The sequence below is a fragment of the Parus major genome, chromosome 3 (assembly GCF_001522545.3).
Source record: "Parus major isolate Abel chromosome 3, Parus_major1.1, whole genome shotgun sequence".
NCBI lineage: Eukaryota > Metazoa > Chordata > Aves > Passeriformes > Paridae > Parus > Parus major.
In genome coordinates this window covers 33,718,079-33,739,279 of record NC_031770.1, presented here as the reverse complement: position 1 = coordinate 33,739,279, position 21,201 = coordinate 33,718,079, and the positions used below count along the sequence as shown (strand labels likewise).

At 38.1% G+C, this 21,201-nt stretch overlaps 1 protein-coding gene across 2 annotated transcripts in view; it reads right to left on the bottom strand.

Annotated features, from left to right (window-relative positions):
* The window catches only part of PRKD3 (protein kinase D3), a 43,665-nt gene that overhangs the window by 16,507 nt on the left and 5,957 nt on the right, over positions 1-21,201 (bottom strand). For both annotated transcript variants that reach the window (XM_015621503.2, XM_015621502.2), the window contains exons 3-9: positions 13,354-13,492; positions 11,576-11,707; positions 10,755-10,912; positions 8,388-8,577; positions 5,583-5,660; positions 3,516-3,699; positions 1,923-2,046 (exon numbers count right to left, since the gene is read on the bottom strand). In XM_015621503.2, the coding sequence (XP_015476989.1) occupies positions 1,923-2,046; positions 3,516-3,699; positions 5,583-5,660; positions 8,388-8,577; positions 10,755-10,912; positions 11,576-11,707; positions 13,354-13,492 (1,005 nt within the window). The remainder of the gene's footprint in view (positions 1-1,922; positions 2,047-3,515; positions 3,700-5,582; positions 5,661-8,387; positions 8,578-10,754; positions 10,913-11,575; positions 11,708-13,353; positions 13,493-21,201) is intronic.

Sequence of the window (21,201 nt, the reverse complement as noted above, 5' to 3'; positions counted from 1 at the left end):
CTTCAGTCAGGGAGAAGTCTACCTATAGGAATTAGACAAAGAAAACTTTATCAAAAATGGACTTAACTAGAACAAATTCCCAGACAGCACCAGGACAGTGGGTGAAACCAAAAGGGTAAACCCCTCCTGGCAACATATATGCTCTTTATTAAATCATAAATCAGGAAAGACTTTGGAGGAGAGGAATTAAGGAAAAGGCTGGTAACTTACTCAGGGATTAAAAATCTGCCCCAGACCCTACTCTGAGAAAGGATGGGACCAGGGTCAGAAACAGAGTAAAGATGATGACACAGAAACTTCTCATTTTAAAGAGTGAAACAAGTTGTTATCCAGAGAGCATAAGAAGCACATAGATCCTGCTGTTAAAATGAACCTGTCTGGAACTGATAGGAAGCTCAGTTGTTTCAGGAATAGGAAACATTGACATTGATGAGAATGGAACCGTCAAGGGAAATAGCCGATGTTGTAATGGCCAATACGGAAGTCTCCTCCCATTAGGAAGCTCTGTGAGATCTTGCTTGGCTGGAGGTACCCTGCTTTGGGTCAGGATACTCCATGTGACTGGCTTTTTTCAGTTGATGTCATCGAGGTAGCAGCCAGACTGACAGATGAAGAAAATAAAACTAAGCTAAGGTGTTTCATCAGATCACTGTTCTAAGGGGAGGTTTAAAAAAAAAGTCCATGGAAAAACATACTGGTTGTACTGAAAGTTTAAATCAGAGCTGAATACCAGGTCTGTCCTGAACAGTTCTGCTAGAGCTATTCACCTTTGTCTGCTATCTGGCCTTATTTTTTTCAGAGCCAGCTGATGATAATTATGACTTTTATGTAGTCTTGGCTGTAACCACGTCTAAAATACAATAGATGCTTACTTTGAATTGTGATAAATACATCTAGGTATTAAAAAACTGTACCTTAAAGAAATAGTTTTTAAGGTAATTTCACAAAGACCGTTTATAGAAGTCAATTTAGCTGACAATCACAAAAAGTGAAAACATTACGGTAACCTGAGCTGCCTATTATCACCCCTCAACTTGATTTCATCAGAACTTAATTAACTTTGCTTCTCTAAATTCTCTAAGTCTCCTTCAACTTAGTAAATCTCCTCAATCAGATGCCACGGAGATAAAGAATGCAAAAGTATTTGTGCTGCCTTTCATGGACAGTCTCAATATGCCATAATGTTCTCAGTGAGATCTGGGAACTTCTTAAATTCATCCTTTTCATTCATCTACCAAAGAACAAAAGGATTCACTTCCTCCCATCAGACAATACAAAGGAACCCTATTATTTTGCCTTGTCTTCCTCCTCAATGCAAAAAACCAAGCAGTTTGCCTATTCAATTAAGAGCTCATTACTGGTAGCACTGGCACCAAACAACAGAGTCTTTTTGGAGGGTGCTTGCATACCCAAGGACACACAGTCAAGCCACAACTCTTAGAGTCAATTCCTAGAGGAATCAAGGGCTCCCATACCTGCACATAACTATTTACAAACACCTAGATCATTAGGATAATACCCTCAACCATTTCAGTACACATAATATTCTTATGACTTCCACCTTTTCACATAGTAGAATAGAAAAGAAGACATCAGTATTTAGTTCAACTACTAAAGAGAATGAAGACACAAGCAAATTATTCCAAGTTACCTTCTCAGGAAAGCCAAAGTACAACATGCAATTCATTTGAGACAATCAAGAGATGCTTTTCCTTCTTAAAGGGGAGAAGAAAAAGTACTGTTCAATCACCACATGAAGAATTTAGAATAAACTACAATTTCTCCCTTGAACCAGATTTCTTTATAATGAACATCACAATTAAGTTCTTTCAAATGATACTCTAAACCAGAAATAAAATACACTAGTTTAGTGAAATAACTTGAGAAATTACTTAATTTAGGAAGAAACTAAAGTAACTGACCAGGTTGTCTCTACTAGTATAGTGGACCATCCATCCTTCTTTCACCATTGTACTGCTCTTCCTCTTTGTGTGTTTGATTGACTGTACAACTCGCATGAGAGGAATATTATTGCTTGTTGAAGGACTAAAAAGAAGATACAACAGTTTAATACATAACAAGTTAAAATACAACAGTACTGCAGTTATACTCATTTTACACATTTAGTCCATAATGTTCAGGAACAGACACCTTTTCTTCCCACACAAATTTATTTTGAAGGATGAATTTGATAAGGCATCTTGAGCTCCTACTAGCTCTTCTAGGACAAGTATTGTAGTACTTAAGGAATAGAGAAGAAACACACTGGAGTGAGGACACCTACAGACATAATTTTCCCTCAAAATCTGCCGGTCTTTTATGCTATTTTACACCACAGAAATATAATTAACATCAGCATAACTATCATTTCTTCTTGTCTATGTAAGTTAATTGTGCTGCTTCATAATATTGTTGTTAATGAAGGTCCCTGTCAAAGCAAACTTTCAACTTACAAAAACATAAACCAGGGCCAAATCACAACTGCATTAGAAAATTCTGTCCATACTAAGGTATATTAACAGGCAAGGGTTTGATGATCTCTAATATTCTGAGACAGCCATTAACTAAACATACAGGTTTTAACAGCACTGATGTTAACCCAGCCCCCAAGGTGCCTGGCTAACATCAGAGCTCTGCGTGTGGTACTAACAGATACATCTGTAAATACTCCTTGCGAGGTAGTTTCAAAACAAAATGTAGGGATGCTTTAACACAGCATACTGTTACACTACAGAATTGGCTACAGGATGCTGTCATGCCAAAAATCTGAATTGCTTCAAATCCAACTAGAAATAAATGGAAAAATCCTACTTAGAGGTAGATGTTGCTTCCCACTCAGGAGATCCTTGGGCTATAAATCATTGAAAGTAGAGAGGTATCGTTATATGCTATCCCTCACAAATTTACTACTCAGCCCTGAGCTACAGTGATGTTTAGTTAGACCAAATACAACTGGGCTCATCTTATTAAGAATGACTAAGAAAATCAGGATGACACTACTCAGAACAATAGAGAAATAAAAAGATCAAATTTGATTTAATGAACTATGTTAACAGTTACTGGATAGAAGACTTCAGAAAAATCAAGATACATAAAGCAAACTACTGTGTAACATGCATAGACTATGACACCAATATTAAAATATCCTAAGTAATGCCTTTTAAATCCACACATATAAAATAGTAGCTAAATTAGGCTCAAGTCACAGAGACCTTAACCACACATTAGCCTTGTAAAGCTGTAAATTTTATCCTGATTTGATAATCTGGTGTATTTCTTCAATAACCATCATAGCATAACACTTTTTCCAATTTCCAGAAGAGACTAGACTCTTTTAGTCTGTCCCAGATTTTCTCGAGACAGGAGAATTTTACATTTTCAAGCTAAAAGAAAAAAGAAACCCCACACAAAGGGAAAATACACTTTCAGCAATAAAACTAGGCTGCTTGGAAACATTTTGCTCACAATATTGAGCAATGCTCATCCTGAGCAAAGAAATCCATGCTATAACTTACCTGATTGTTTTGACAGCTTCCTCATCTTTGTCTGCATCAAGGTCAGATGGATCCATAAAAAAGATTTTGTCCTCTGGAGGAGAGGGCTCTTCAGCATCATCTAGAACTCGACTACCATCACTGTTCATTTCACTGCTATCAACTTCCATTGGCATATCCAAGTCCTGGCCTGGGCTAGCAGGTTCTGGAAACAACACAAGTCAGACATTATTTCAAACACACAACTTAAAGAAAAATAAAATAAAATCCCCCAAAACCCACCTTTTTTCAGTTCAGACTTATAAACATAAAACTACAATTACAATATACAAAATCTTCACATTTTTGCTGTAAGACAGAGTATGGTAATGAACATTATCAATTTCATTTTGCTAGATGAACCATACTGAAAGAAACAGAGTGAAAAGCTTAAAGTCTAAACCTAAATCTCATTAAGTAATTCTGTTCCACAAGTAATCAGGACAAAGTAACTTTTCCATGGCTAGAGATGACCCAGAGAATTATTCTTGTGAAAATGAAATTCTCCATTAACAGAAAACTAACTCTGCTCTCCCTGCTCTTGTAGTCCATAGTAAGAAGAGTAAGAAAGAAAAGAGGGACTGTGGAATTGCAGGAAAAGAGAAAAGCAGAACAGATCTTATTTACCTCTGATTTTCTGCAGGCAGAAATTTAGTGTTTTCAAAAGCAGTACAACTGGTACTGTGAAAAACTAAGAATTAAGACATAAAAATATCTTCATCTGTAGCCTTTTTATAGTTGTGTTTTTGTTTGTGGGGAGTTGTTTGTATGTTTGTTTTTTACCTGGGTTGAGTTCAATTAAGAGTAGGAGACAGAACAAAAATAAATTGCTCCTTACATCTTCAGAAAAATTACGTCAAACTGTGTGGCCTTTAGCACCTTAGCATCACAAGGGCAGTAAAACCAGAATCCAGCAACATCATGTTGCACATTGCTCTTCACAGCCACCAAACTCAAGTCTAGGAAAGAGCCTGGGAGCTGGAGAAGGTTGGCATGAACGGTATTATGCAATGGCAACAGACCCACTAGCTAACACAACTGCTGCCCAAGAATTAAGTTGTAGAGTTTGATGAGATCTGCTTCATGTCAGCAATTTTGTTTCACTAAAAAATGTGTGACAAGGCAACATAGACACAGAATGGCTGAAGTTGGAGGAGATTTTTGAAGGTCACCTGGTCCAATAAACCCCTGAGTTCATTTCTCCAGTCTTTTGAAGTCCCTCTGATAGCAGCACAAACCCTCTGTCGTATCAGCCAGTCCTCCCAGTCACCTGCAATCCTACTGAGGGTACACTTTGCCCCACAAGATCATTAATGAAGATGTTGAACAGGACTGGACCCTTTGCTGGTCCCTGGGGTACCCACAAGTTACTTGCCATTGATAACCATTCTCTATGCTCACCCATTCAATCAGTTTTTAATCCCTATCTGCTCATTTATCTCCTATTTCATCATCTCAACACTGGTCTAAAACTTATAAAAATACTCTAAAAATATTCTTCCACATAGTGTTCCACATTCTTTCAACTCCGCAAGGTCTATTCAGAAAGCAGCCCCACTTCATTGAGGTCTCCAGAAATTAAAGTGGAGGTCTTCATTTTGGTTTGCCTTGGAGTTTTCTTCCTTTCTCTTTTATCTCTATCACCTTAGCTAACTCTGGCCAGTAAAAATTGTGGATATGACAAAGTTGTAAAAAATGGTACATGTCTTCAGATACTAACGTTTTAAAGTATATATTTCATGGTGAACAATAAGCAGATCACAACAGATCTTCAGATTTTGTACACTGGGGTGGCTTCTAGATTTTTCATTTCCATTGAGCAATCCCAAGCAAAGCACAGTGAACTTGCCAGGACTGATTAAGTAAAATTTAAGTCACCAGAGTATAAGTTTTACAGTGAATCTTTTTCATTTTCACTGACCTCAGTGAAAAAAATTCAAGATAAATAAAAAGATGTCATATATTCAGAGATGAGGGAACTAAATACTAATGCATCTTATTCAGCCTCCAAAGATCTCTCACCATTTGAAAGGATGTTTCTCATCTTACCTCCATTGAAAATAACCTCTCCAAGACAGTCTCGAGGTACTTTAGGTGCACAGCGTTTGTGACAGTTGAATCTGCAATCTAAAACAGCAGACAAATAAGCCCATGATACCAGAACCTCACTCCCACCCAGACACTAACATTTATCATTCACTTCTTCCAACACAGACTTCAGAATCATACATTTGCATGTAACTGAAGACAGCACCAATGAGGTCACCTCCAGGAGGAAATTAACAATCTTGTCCTTATGTCACATGTTGATTTGTCCCACCACTATTTATTATGTCAGTACTTCCCCTTCCAGTACAAAATGGTTTACTACTTCTGTAGCTTCTTCTGCAGCTATTTTTTGCGTCATGATGTAATTTCTCCCATTCTTTCATTTGTTCCACATCCTTTTTTCAATTGCTATATGATTTAACTGTCTCATCTCTAACATTTTTCTCCACCTGCCAACTAAGACTTGCAGACATCAGAGGCCTCTACGATCACACAACTACATCAGAGCAAATGTGTTCTGCACTAAATCCCAAAGTCCAGTTCCCCTCTCATTCAGATTACAGATTTGACTGACTACTCAAGCTCCATTTCCTGCTGACACAGGGTAGACAGAACAACATTATGTCCAGATTTGGCCTGATGTAGGGATGGAATCTCACCTGGATGTGTGCCATTTCAGCACCCGATGTATCAGATGCAGCCTACTGAACGAAGTCCAGCATACAACATTACTGGTATTAACAGGAATTTCCTTTATTAGTAGCATTCCTGTCATTTCCTCCATCACCACCATGAATTCCAAAACTTCCTACTGCCATCACAACTGTTCTCATATTGATAATTTAGCTTCTTTTTGCTGTCCAAAGCAAGCTCAATGTGTTTTTCTTTTAAGACCAGACAAGAGAAAAACCATTATCTCCCCATTCTTAGTATCAGAAGAGCCAAATTCTGGACCAGAATACAATACTGCTCAGCTTCTGAGCGCCTAAAAGGATGCATCCTAGGAGACCCATGAACAGTCTTTTTTACAGCTGTGGCTTCAGTCCATATTATGGAATACAATTACTTCACTACTTTAAAGGAGGCTGGAAGAAACAGAGACATTTCAAATCCTGTCAGGAAACTAGAAGGCTGAGTCTATCCTAATAAACTACATTAAGAAACATTCCTGGATACTGAAATGCAATTCTCTAGTCTAGTAAATAGCTACAAACATCCCTTAGCATGCTTTTGGCCCACAGCACTAGTATAATCCCAAACAGTTCCAAGGTCTAGCTCATAAACCAGAGCATCCTATGAAATTGCTCCAAACAGGCAGTCTGCATAGAGCCACCCAGGCTGGAATGCTAAGAAAATCTGTTCACGAACACGGGTCATTCTGTCCCTGCTGACCTCAGAGTCCAGGAATGTTTCTAGGCACATTTAATTTATTACCATAAATACAGCCTTAGCATCTCAAGCATCATCCTCAGAGCCTGAACAGAAATCTGAATTAAATCAAGAAATCAAGGGTTCTTATGGGTAATCAGAAACATGAAACTACTAAAAGACCCCAAGATCTGTGAATGTGCTCAAGGAAGTCAGTGGGGAACCTTAAGAACCTGTAGAAGAAGGAAGTATGAAAATATTTGAACTGCTTGATATCAATTCCTGATATATTAAAAATAAGTATAGGATTTTACTGCATAAATGGAAGCCTATTAAGACACTTATTTCTGTCCTGCACATAGACACAGCATTTCTCTAGGCATGTTTTCCATGCATAAAAGCTTACAATATGCATACATATAATATTTTTAACCAGTGTCATTCAGTTCCCTGAAACTGATGTGGTAGCCCCATTTGTTCAGCTGGATACAGTCACAGCGATTGTATATGGCCAGCAACATCTATACATTAAAACTGCAAGGCATCTTTTTCAGGTTTCATTGTTTTTGTATCATATGTATCCAAGATACACACTGACTGGAAAGAGTATCAAAACCAGCTGAGGTTGCAGACTTCAAGCGGACTACAAAGACTGCAAATAACAACAGAAATGAAAGATGAAACTACTTCCTTGCTTACATGAGACAGCAGTTATTACTAGTCAAAGAAAAAAAAGATAACACAGCTGTAAGCTTACCATTTTTTCTCCCCCATAATAAAGAAAACTGAAAATGTATCAAGGGACCTCTCTCACAAAGCTGACCTTTGATACTCCTGTTTGACTAACTCACACGAGAGAAATGGAAACTCATTTCCATATTAATGTTTATGGTTCATCACTAGACTTTTGTTTCCTGCAACAAAGCTGACAGATCTGCACTAACTAATAATAAAAAGCCAGAAGGAGATCACAATAGTTATGCCCCAGGAACCACATGGAAAGGCCTGAGAACTGAAGCCATGTGTGTTAACATAAGCTACATAAAAACCATGCAAGTTCAGCATAGGCACCAAAAGGTAATAATCAGTATCCTGTACCAGAATAATACAACGAAAATTCACAAATTCTTTAGTGGTAAGTCTAGAACACAGATACTGAACCAAAGGAAGTATTTCCCGCTTTTATTAATTCATAACTATCCTTCTAGAATGACAATGTTTTCAATCTACACAATGAAATCTTATTTTTCAGAAAAATGTACAATGCACAGCTTACCACAAGGAAAATGAGGGCTGCTGTGATCTTCTGAAAATTATTCAATTTTTCAAAAATTACGGTTCCGTATTTTGCAGTATACGGCCACCTCACTTGCAATCAGTTTTAAGTACAAGACCTTTGCTGAAATTTACTGCTACAGAAGAAAATTAAATGTTTACCTTTACACTGCATTCCTTGGCGAAAAAGGCCCTTAAGCAGCCGTTTGCAATACTGGCAGATGGTGGGCCGGGTGTAAGAGTGAACAGCAAAGGTGTGTGGGACCTTCACTCTGCAAAGCACCATCTTATCCATCCAGATGGGGCGGCCACTCCAAGAGGGAATCCTCTTACTAGGTTCTGGGCAGCAACGCTAGAATAAAGAAGGAATACATAATTTGCACCAGAACAGTTCTACTGCCATGACTGCTTTGAAAAATCACAGCATTCAAGTGAACTGGAAAAAGGCAAAAACTGCACCCATTTTTAAAAAGGACAGAATGGACAACCCTGGGAACCACTGACCTCCCAGCCTCCCCCTCTGTGCCTGGGAAGACCACAGAGATCCTTCTGGAAGCTTAGCTAAAGCACATGAAGGACAGGGAGGTGATGCAGGACAGCATGTGGCCTTCCGTGATGGAGTGACTCCATCAGTGGACAAGAAAAGGGCTACAGATGTCATTTATCTGGAATTCTGTAAAGCCTTTGACCTGGTTGCCATAACATCCTTCACTCCAAAGTGGAGAGATGGATTCAACGGGCAGACTTTTAGGAGGATAAGGAACTGGCTGGTCACATCCAGAGGGTAGTGATCAATGGCTCAGTGCCCTGATAGACATCAGTGACAAGTGGTGTCCCTCAGGCTTGATACTGGGACTAGGGCTATTAAATGTCTCTACCAATGACAGACAGTGGGAGTGAGTGCACCCTCAGCAAGTCTGTGGATGTCACCCAGCTGAGTGGTGCAGCTGGCACACTGGAGAGACATGATGCCATCCAGAGGGACCTGGATAAGCTTGAGAAGTGGGTCCATGTGAAACTTATGCGGCTCAACAAGGCCAAGTGCTGGTACTGCACCTGGGTTGGGGCACCTCCCTGTATGAACACAGGCTGGGGATTGGTGTGAGCCCTGCTGGGAAAGACTTGGGCGTCCTGGTGGATGAAAAAAAATGTCAGTGGGGCTGTAAGGGCTCTTAAAGTGACCAGACAAGAAGGCAACCTGGCCAAGAAACTTTAAGAGGACATTCTGGTATTATAAAACAAAACCATGAAAGCACCAGATGGAAAAGCCTGACAGAAAGCAGCAAGTTATGTATGAACCTTTATTTCCACAGAAGACAGAAATTCATTCATGACATTTATTCTTTAATCGACCTGACAAGGTTCAGACATCACATGCAAACCTCCATAGAGAGGGTAAAACAGAAAACACTGGAGGCAGGCAAACAAAATTCCAAACACCACCTCAAACTATTAGTTTTTAAAAGCAAGGTATAGCATGCTGGATACCTTACTAAATTAGGCAAAAATATTTTGAAAATTAAAAAATTACTTTGAAAATTAAATTCCCTCAAAAAAAACCTTTGAAATTAAATTACAAGAAAAACATCAGCAATTAAAACAGAAAAGGGATTGAGTAAAACAAAGAGGTATCAAAAAGGTACTAAACATGCACATAGAAATCATAAAGCTAAATTCTGTGATAAATGGTTACAATTCTGTGTTCCCTGAATAAATCTTACCAGTAGGCATAAACACCAAAATAAATATTTTTCACTACTCAAGACTAGGCTTTTATAGAGTCTAGTTAAAAAAAATTATGCTCTTGAACTAGACTATATGATTTGTATTTTAAACTGTGATAAGAAGAGTTAATAGTGTAAAGTAACATGATTAGAAAAGACTAAGGCATAAACAACTGGATCTAATCAACGCCCAACCTGTCTTATGATCCCCATATTGTTGGGATATACACTGATAATTGATATTTGTTATGTAATTGATAACCTCTCAGCAATCATCATAAAAAGGAACTACTATGGATATCTGTTTTTACTGTAAGCCTTTCATTCCCTACACCCTCCTTGACAGGGTTTGGGGTTTTTTGAATTAACTCTGTAAAAAGCTTAACAGCAGATCAGGAACACTCTTCCCCAGTATTAAAGCTTACAATTTGTACTGCTTTGGCCAAGTAACTAGTCTATGCTGATACAATAATTACAGAATGAATCTGTATTACTAAGAAGGCAAGATGTTCTTTGGCTTCATTCTGAAGCCAAGGTTCTCAAGATTTCATATAACCATGAGTGAAAGGCTAATAACAAAATTATATATAAAACTTATAATTTATTTCCTGTTTCATCTCCCACAGAAATAATAAGCAATAAGTGTCACAGTCTAAGAATCACCATTTTTAAAATTCAGTAAAACCAATCATAATGGTTAAGCTTGAATCCCTCATACTCATCATGAGCCACTTAAAACACTATCTAGTTGTCCAGAGGTTAAAGAATTTAAAACAAAAATTGTTCCTTCTTTCACATTACATACTTCTTCAGAGGCAGAGGATGTGTGTTCAGCTTGTGCTGGTCTTGGAACTGAAAGCCCTGCTCCTGGTAAAGACACGTTGGACAGCCGCCTCTTTCTCACTCCACTGCAGTTGTTTGGAATCTTGAAGGCACATCGTTTATGGTAGTTTAACCCACAACCTGGAAGAGGAGTTTGTTTATTCAAAAAACCTCCCAACATTCAAAGTAACAAAATCAGTACTAATATTTTGATAAAGCAGTTTTTAAAAAATGGCCCAGGAAAATGGTAAAGGCAGAAACAGACTGTTGCTTCAAATTCTCTTCTTTCAGTCTTCTTAATACAATTCACAGAAACAGCTTTTTCTCCAGTAAACCCAGTTCTAGAAACAAGGTCTAAGACTTGTAAGCAACTGATCTCGCACTACCAGGAGGCTTTAATCACTCCCTCACCTTGGAGCACAAGAACCAAGAAGAATTCAGCAAGAAGGCAGCATCAGTACCTGACAGCAGGCCGCAGTGATCCACAGCCGGCTGGAAGAAAGCCGTAAGGAAAGGGATTCCCCTTTGGGAGTCTCTCCAAACTACGTGCTCCTTGTGCAAAGAACACAAGGCTGTAAGCTAGCTATTTTTTTCAAAGTGGGAAACAACAACACTTCTTAAGTCATTAGCCCAAGGTCACGCACAGTTTGCATAAATGCCAAGATCAGAACTTGGGTTTTCCAATGCACAAACCCTTCCAGCTATGAAATAATATATTTATCACTTGCTAACATACCAACAGTACAACTTCTTCCTCATCTTATGTACCCACACACACAAATACACTAAATATCAAAGACTTACCTTCACATTTTAATCCTTGTCGTACCAAACCCCAAAGCATCTCTCCGCAGTAGTCACAAAAAGTAGGAGCCTTGTAGGAATGCACATAAAGTGCATGAGGTCGAATCTGGAAATCTTCAACTGTAGCCAAAGCTTTTAAAAAATTGCAGTAAGTTATGGCTCTTGCCACAGGATCAACAAGGATTTATGGAAAGAACATGTTTTAAAAATGGCTAATTTAAAGAATGCTAACAAGCTATTTAGAAATTTTACTGTATGCATTTTACTGTATGCCTTTTAAATATGCATTTAGGAGACCACACAGTTTTCAGTAAACATTTTTACTGAGGAAAAATATCCATTGAACTGTGTAGGCTAATGGCCCCAGCTAATCAACAGTATGAATCACTCTGTTGAAGACCTCACTAAGGTGAAGGCAGGTACAACAAGCTTTGCTAAAAGCAACAGTAAACGTTCGAAAGAACAACTTAATTTTCAAGCTGTTTTGTAACCTACAAAATTTTCAAAAAAAGACACTTCTACAAGATAGATTTTTATCTTCTAAAGGACTTTTGCAATAAAAGCTTATTAGACTAAACTTGGTGTATCAAAATAGAACTGTGGATAAAGTTTCTACAGAACATTAAAATATTCTTTTCCTTAAACAAGCATAGATATATTTAAATTATTTTTGTCCTGTTTCTTTGAGGAAAAGAGAAAAAAAAACAGGTATTTTACAGCAATATTACCTTGCCCTGATGGCTATGTAATTTTTTTACCAGATATGTACTAACATTTCCTATTCAGATTGTTATTTTAAAAATTCTACTGAAAGAGATTTACATGTCTTCAAAATGCCTTAGTTTCGGGTGGTCTGTATGTCTGTAAGGAAACTGTCAGAGATTGCCAAGAGATACACAACAAATTTTCCAAATATGCTATTCACCAGAAGCAATGAAAAGCTCAAAATAAGATGATCAATTACTCAACATCTTAGACATGCCCTGAAATGCAGCCAAGGATTCAGCCTTACAGCTATCAAATTCATACTTTATTGACCAAGTTTACAAATCTAAGCTCATGACAGTTAAGAGGTCTCTTCTCCTAATATGTAGTCTCAGTTTGTCACTTTAACCTCAAAGACTTAAAAAACTGCTCAATATTAATCCAGCTTTTATTTGTAGTTTAACTACAGCTGACTTTTGATTGAATTAGACAAAGTATTGATCAAACACAAAGTGACAATCAGGGCTGGGATTATTTTGTTCTTGTTATTGGTTAATAACCATTCTGAGGACTATATTGTTCAAAAAAACTGTTTTTAAGAACTACAATAACCCATAAGAGTCTGTTTTTATAAGTATGATTCAGCAACAACAATTATATGAAGCATTATGACAGCATAAGCCATCAATAGCAAAAGCTACAGAACAAAAAGAAATATAAGCAAAAGAAAACCCACAACGGTTAGAAGAACAAATTCTGAACCCTACCTGCATTTCATCTTAAACAATAATAAAAAATACAAACTAATATTATTATACTTATGAATTCCCCATTTGTATAATTCAGATATAATAATAAACCTGAAGAAGATTAAAACAGAACAATGAAAAATATAACAAAACTGAGTATTGAAGCATAAGTGACACTTGGACTTTCTTGGAAACCTCTACCCCAAAGTATATGAGATTTAAATGAAAAAGCTCAAGGCAAGCATGTAAATAATGCTCCATGAAGTCCTACTTTCTTTTAAGCTACTGTATAAAGAGTTGTTCCACTGTTACAGTAATACCTACCAGAGAGTACAACCTCAACAAGATCTCCCTCATGTATCTCTTCTGCTGATGTAATTCGTTGCAAAATATTATCCGAGTTCAGGTCATGGCGGAACAGGAGAATTTTGTCATACATGCCAAAGAAACCACACTCTGGGAACTGCAACGGAAATCAAACTCTAAATTAATACATGTTCTTTGATAATCCCATACATCAATGCCATCAATGTTTTTAATAACGCCTACAAAACATCAAGAGTTGCAAATGTTTCATGGTAAGAAAATTAATCTGCTTATTTTGAGGAAACAAAGCATTTTCTGAAAAATTATATTTATTTTTTTTTAACCTCAAAAAATAAGTCTTAAGGTTTTTGTTTCTTTGGGCTTTTAATCTATCAGACCTGCATAATCAGTCTGGCAACTAAAAGCCAATGCAGGCCTCCAACTTGGATACCAACACTATAACCCTTACTTCATGGGTATTCTAGTCAGGCAGGTATTTAGCTCAAGACACTCCAGCAGCACCTGCCACACTTTTCTTGAGAAGCAAGCCAGTTAAGAGGCTCCATACCATTGTTCTGCAACAGTTTAGATCTACAGATATGAGAAATCCTGAGTAACAAGCTCCAAAGGATGCTGCTTCAGCAGGCAAGTTAGACTCTATGACCTCCAGTGACCCCTTCCAATATTACCTATTTTCTATAATTCTGTGAAAAGAAAAATCTCCACAAGGACAGAAAAAAAATCCATACAGGAAACAGATACACTAAATAACATGCCACTTTTCCATGACACCTCACTGAAAAAAAAAAAAGCTTTCTCATTCTGCATTTTCCCTACTCTTCAAAATACTGTCAAGTATGAGTAAAACTTCTTAAAATGAAAAGCTTAAAAGTAAACAGTTCATGGGGAAAACGAGCAGGAACAGATCCCAGAGAGGTATGAGCAGCACTCAAGCAGCTCCTTTGACCTTTTGGTTTAAACCAGAATTTGAACTTGAGGTGGGAACACACGCCCAGAACAAAACGGGAAAAATGTGGGGAAAACATATGGAAAAGCTCAGAAGAAACTTTTAATTAATGAGTTAACAAGTTAGTAATTTACATGTTACACAGTCACTAAACAGTATCTAAACTGCATGAAGCTTGCGGTACATTAATTGTTCTTAACTAAAATCATCAAAGATGATCTTGTTCTAAAAAATCAAAAACATAATAAAGGTATCTTATCCCTCATGCCCATTGTTTGTACACTTTCTTCCAATTCAGAGAAAAAATAATGTCCTGTTTACAACAGCAATTTTATCTGAGATATCAAGCTGCTCTTCTCTGTTTTGGTGTGTACACACTATGTAATTACATGACACATAATACTGTGTCCATGCTCCAGAAAGCATGCTATCTACCTTGGACAGTCATAAAGAGAGGCAGAATTTGTACAATTTAACCCTTGCAAAAGCAAAAGACAGAGCTGACAAATTTATTCTGACACAGATATTTAGTTCACAGCAAGAAACTGATTTACTGGGCCGATGCCAAAGCAGCCAGCTGCCTCCTCTGTCTCTCAACTTACTCCCAGGTTTCCTACGTAAAATAGCAAATAGCCAAGAATATTCTGAAAATTACACTTTTCCAATTGCCCAAAGATTATCTGTAATAGAAAGAAAATATAAAGCTTAAGAATTAGCTGTGCTGCCTAAATATGTGTCTCAGTATCTCCGCAAGGATGTACAGGACTTAACTTTACATTCAGAGCACACAAAGATATAGCCACTAGTAATTCTTCCAAGGGAACTGACATTTTTTCATACCTGAAACCATGTCATAAATTTACTTTAAGCTCTAACCCAAAATCCCACTGTGCCTTGATTAACAAAAAAACAAGATATATTTACATTATTAAAATAAGTGCTCTGAGGTGTTATTCCTTGATACACTGTTAACTTCTGTTAATTGCATTATACTGGTAAAGAACTTAATGCTAACAAAAGGGATATAAAATCAACATTACAACAGTATATATCTCCCTGCAGATACACATGACACTTTTTAATAACACCAATATTAATTTCAGGTGCTAGGAGGGACAACTCTTGACTCAGGGCATCACATGAACTATTGTCTCTTCATATTAAGTTCACAGAAGCACCTATCAACCACAGATTCTAAGGAAGCCTCTAAGATATTTCACAGGTTTGACTCTTCTTCTTTTGATAAAAATATGTCTTCCTCTTTTACTTTTCATTCTTTAAGACCATAACCCTGTTATGCAGCTGCCAGAACATCCCTACACATAATCCCCCACCTCAGTAACCAGAGGTCACATAATCACCTGCCAAGCAGCACTTATCTTAATTGCTATGACAAGATATATTCTGCCTATGCACCATTTACCCATTCTCATGTACAAATCTTGGATTTATTAAAATGTTTTAAACATACTACATTAATTTTATTACTAAAAAGCATTAGCTGACAAAGTTACAGATGATCACTCAAGTCCTCTTTGTGATAGCAAGTATAATCATTAAAAATGAGACATCACATTCCTTAGAAAGCAGCATCAACATTAACCCAAAGTTTGTAAATATCATTATAGTACCTATAATTAAGATTTTGGGTTTCAAATAAATTCCAGACAAAGACAAAATTAATTTCTATGGAGTAGAAATATTCTGAAAAAAGCAAAATCATCTAATACAAATTGTTAGAACTGTTGATATCAACATCACATTTGGTTCTCCATTAATTAAACTGACCTTTTAAGCTGTGTATCATGAATGCTTCTCATACTGTCATAATATGATTTCCCGCCCTGCTCATCCAAAACAAATATACATACACATTAAAGAAGTGACTGTGAAAGACTGTCTGGTTTTGTAACTCTAACATTTAACCTCCTTAAATGGTGTTTCTTCTATTTACAAACTTGAGCTTCATCAGGACTTCTAGACTAAGATGCAGAATCACAAGCTCACAACTAACAAGGGAATAATCTATACTAGTATGAAGTACAAGAGTTCTCTCACTAAACACAGACTCTGTATACAGTTTCTATAGTATGTGACAAAACTGTACCAGGACATATTTTTCTAGGCATTGTGCATGCCTGATCTCCATTTCTGAAATAATAATTACAAAAGCTAAAAGGATGAGAAAAGAGATAGCCTGTTCATTAGTATGGAGAGCTCCAGTTGCTAGGAGGTTTTCCTGAATCCATTAAGAGTGACAGGCAGTAGCTGAGGGACCTCACAGTAGTTCCTTTACCTGTCCTGCCTGTGAGGTGCTTGTCTGCATATCCACAAAGCAGCAGAGGGGGCAGCTCACCAACACCCTGCCCAGGACCTCCCAGGCCCTTCACAGGAGCCATCAGGTCACCAAAGGCCCATCTCCACAAGCCAGGGGAGCACAGAGAAAGAAGGGCAGGCAGGAACCCAAATTAAGAACTCCAGGGAAAAGATACTCTGGCCTTCACAGGACATCCTCACACCTCGTTTCCACACATACACTGATCAGGTAAGTCAACGCTAGAACACCTTCTGACCCTAGAGGGGTTGCAGTCCAACAGTATGGTACAGATTGTAAGATGTACAATACCTATGGAATGCTTACAGAAGGAAACAAAGGCAAGGAAAGAGGTGATTCAGGGAGGAATAAATGTGGGAAAAAAATGAGGGATAAGAAGATAAAAGAGGCTGGTCACCTGTAAACAGGGGTTGGTCAGAACAATTGTCTGATCATGCCCTGTGCATCAGCAGCACCACCCATTGCCTATTATCATTAAATTCAATTTCTAGCTATTTTCCTGAATTATTTTCTCTCATTCTGAGCCCATGTATGTGTACAGGAGGGTCTGACTGCCAGCAGAGCAAGAGGACCCTGTAATGTCAGTGACTGGAAAGGTCAGAGCAAGTGAAATCAAGAGCTCAAATATCCAGGTATCAGCAACTGGAAATACCAAGATCCAGTAACTGCTACTGGGCAGAGTGCTTGAAGCTGGCTGCTGGAGACACCCACTTTCTTTGTTGTTTTTTTTTTACTGGTGGGTGAGTGAGTATGCATCTGTACAGCTCTTTCCCCAGTACCAGACCTTCATCCTGAACCACCAGAGATTGACACAGCATGGGACCGCTGGTGCTGTTTGTGTTCACAAAGTGCTCACAGACAGACATACTGTTGATCTGTTTGGATCTGTGTGTATACACGGACATGTTGCACACCTGTAGCCAAATGCTAGTGTCTATCAGGTATATGTGGTCAGTCTTGCTGTCCATGGCTGCACATAGGGACAGAGCTGCAGCAGCCTCCAAATTCAATCATACCTAATAAAAGTTTTCAAGTTAGATGAACTAATCCTGCTCTTACCTTCCATACCTCCCCCTAATCCTCATCAAAAAAACATTTCCCAGTTGCAAAAGAACAGATCCTACCGGGAAGGTGCCTGCCTCCCGACTCCTTTCCACACACTCTGGCTCAGATTCCTCTCCTCTGCCCCAACTCCAGCCCTGTGCACCCAAGCCATAGAAGCGCTGGCTGGCTGCCCTCCCCACGGACAGCTCTGATGAGCTGCAGGTGGCCCAGCACAGCCCTGTCTAAGGCACTTGACCGGGCCTCGATGCAGGGAGCAACAGCTCCAACCAAGCAGCTTGGCTCCTTACAGGCATGCGGCGCCCTGCTCTCCCTTCCGCTCCCCAGTCCATTTGGGAATACAGCATTCCTTGCTAGCACCTTGGCCAGAAGGCTATGTGCAGACTGCTGGCCAAGAATAACCTCATCGATTAACAGGGGGTTTATTTCAAGTGGTATCTTTTAACAGAATTTTTACGCAAAGCTTAAACTATGTTCAATAGTTGAACTATATTCAAGTTGTACACTACCAAATTCTTCTCTCTTGTACTGCAGCAAAGTACAGCTTTTATAGCTCTCCTTATGTTCAGTTACATGAAGCTGTTAAGGAAGAACATTATCCAGTTTCTCTGAAGTGTTAAGAGCTCATAATGTAAACTTGAAAACAAAATTCAAAGCAGAATTTTTTTAAGCCTGTTTTATCTTACAGGATTATACAGCTATTACTTTCCTGCATAAAAGCCTAATGTATCTGCACAGTTACTCAGAACATATAAACTGCTAATCCCAGTATTACTAAGTTTCCTAAAAGCAAAAACATGACTGTTCCCAGTCTTAACAGTTCCAAAAGAGCATCTAGTGACAGGAAATCACTTGTGGGAAGTCTGTATGCACTAGACTGTGCCAAAATTAATCTCTGGTACACCAGTATCACCAATTTATATCAAGAATATATGTAATTCTTAATATTTGGGTGGTACTAGCACAAATAATACAACTAGTGCATGACTGCAGTTACACTGAGGAAAAATCTTTGGTGTTATCTAGCATGCTCATGCTGTAAGTATTACGCATATCTAGCTTTAGTTGAGAGTGAATTACATTGTCTTTTTTATCCACAAGAACTCAACCAACATACAGCAGTCAGTATTGCTGAGCAAAACGCAACTGAGGCTTCTTTCTATCTTGGCAGTAACTGAAAAATCCCTTTACTTCAAGTTCCAGGAGTTACTTTACAAAGTTCTGGACTAGTCGCCAAAAATTCACACTAGGGAAAAGTGTAGGCGGATATTGTTTCAAGGTCCAATATCTCATGACCCGTCATAACTCAAAACAAATGCTTCAAACCACTGAAAGTCAATTCCAAAGTCTAATGGTCCAAAACACCACTGGAAAGTCTCTTCCTTCACTGAAGTCATCCATTCTATTATCCTGCATCCCTACCCAGCTATTCACTCCCACTCTTTAGAATCATGTGCCAAATCACATTATCACACAGACAATGAGCTTCAAACATGTTGCAGAAGATCTTTCCCTCACCAGATGCCTCAGTAAAGACATACTTGGACTACTGCTTGGCTAGGTTTTCCAGCATACAAACCTATTACCGTGCTGGAAATGCTTATCTGCCCCCCATGTAACACCTTTGTACACCCAGTAGCTCCCTTGCTCCCACCTTCTCACAAGTGTACTTGCTTCTCATGCCTCAACTCTTGCTAAGTCTCTGCATTACTTAGCTCATATGAAGAAAATAGTTGACAAGTCAAGAAGGCAGAGCAATAGGAGGAAAACAGATCTGAGCACATCTGAACAGAAGAGATGATTTGCATTCATTTTAGAGCCTTTCAAAAACAAACACCATGAACTATTATAAGCTTAACCTGGAGAAAAATCCAAAACACTGGTTGCAGTATTGTTATTTATTTACTAGACTCAAGTTGTTACTGCAAGAGTTGTAGAAATCCATTTGTAATATGGATGGATTGCAATATGATCCTTCTAATGCAATGAGAATACGAGAGTGGAATCTAATCAGCAAGACACGAGAAATGCCCCTTTGACTTTGCGAGATGGTGACTTTGGGTGGGTTCAGTAAAAAAAACTGTTCTAGAAAAACTAGGCGGGAAGAGTAGGAAACAGATTGCACAGGTGAAGTATCAACAAAAAGTATCAACTCAAAAAGAATGCAAGGATCATGAGAATTTCTGAGAAACATTCTAAGGTATGGGAGAAATTGGTCTGTTTCAGAGCAAAATATAACAAAGCCATCAGAGGAAATAAATACAGAGAAGGAAAATGCTGAGTGTGACTGAAAGTGAAAATGATGGACAGGTCTGTGGACCAAAAAAGATAGAGAAATTGCAGAAATATGAAAGTAAAGATTCATAAGTTTAATGAAAAAGTTACAAGAAATCTAGCAGGTTCTGATACTACACAAGTAATAGCACAAGTAGTACTATGGTAATCAAATGTTTTTCATTTATAGCTCTAATCAGAATAAAATTAGGTAAGCTACAATACAGCATTTAGAGCATGCTGTCCAACATAATTCTCAGTTTGCTGGCAGTGGAACATCACCACATCCAAGTTTCTAGTTTTAAGTCAGTAATCCCTTTGTTCTACTTCATGTGAGGAAAAAAGAAACAGTATTCCAAGACAGAACAGGATTAAGAACTTGCCTCTGTAATATCTGATCATTGTGCGAGGACACACAGTGTCTACCTGCTACAAGTTTTTCTGCTTCTAAACACTGTCCCTCTGTCCCAGCAGCCGTATGTGTCCAGTTTAGATTCCTCTTCAGATTGCCCCTGAGACCTGTCTGATACTTTAATACGCAGCAACCTACATAAGGCATGAACAGAGAAGACCATGAATGTACTGGAGACCATAACCAAGAATTTTTTTGAAGCATCTCTATAAAGTCTGAAGTTTGGATTTTCTGAGGACTTCTATTAACCATTCCAGTATACAACAACCCCAACACAGCACCCCACAAACTTAACTTTGAACTTGAAAAAAATTGGAGAAAAAAGAAAAAACATGTCCTGATGTTTAGAACCATCTGTAATAGAACTAAGAGACACACCAAATATTTGCATTACTCATCTCACTCTCCTTGCAGACACATGCCTCCTTAGTTTCACTTCTACTGATGCTGCTTCTAATTAGCCCTCTACAAAACCTGAACAAGCTACCCTGAACACCAGTGTCTGAAGCAGGAAACACAGAAAAGCAGTGTCCTAATCAACATTTCTGATACTGTAATTGTAGCTTCAAATACAGCTAGGCAGGTGGTTCAAGCTCCCAAGTAAGTGAAGGAGGACTCCTCAGTTTTATTTTGTTCCAGATTACATAGAGGAATACAAGCCTGAAATGTGACTGTGAAGTAAGGAAATGTCCATGTAACCCTAGTAAAGATAACACTCAAACAAGAAGAAAAGTTATCAATTATTATTCCAAGTAAAATCAAGGTATTTCTCCTTATTCATTAAAGAAATGCGGAATATCAGAGGAAAGGGAAGCT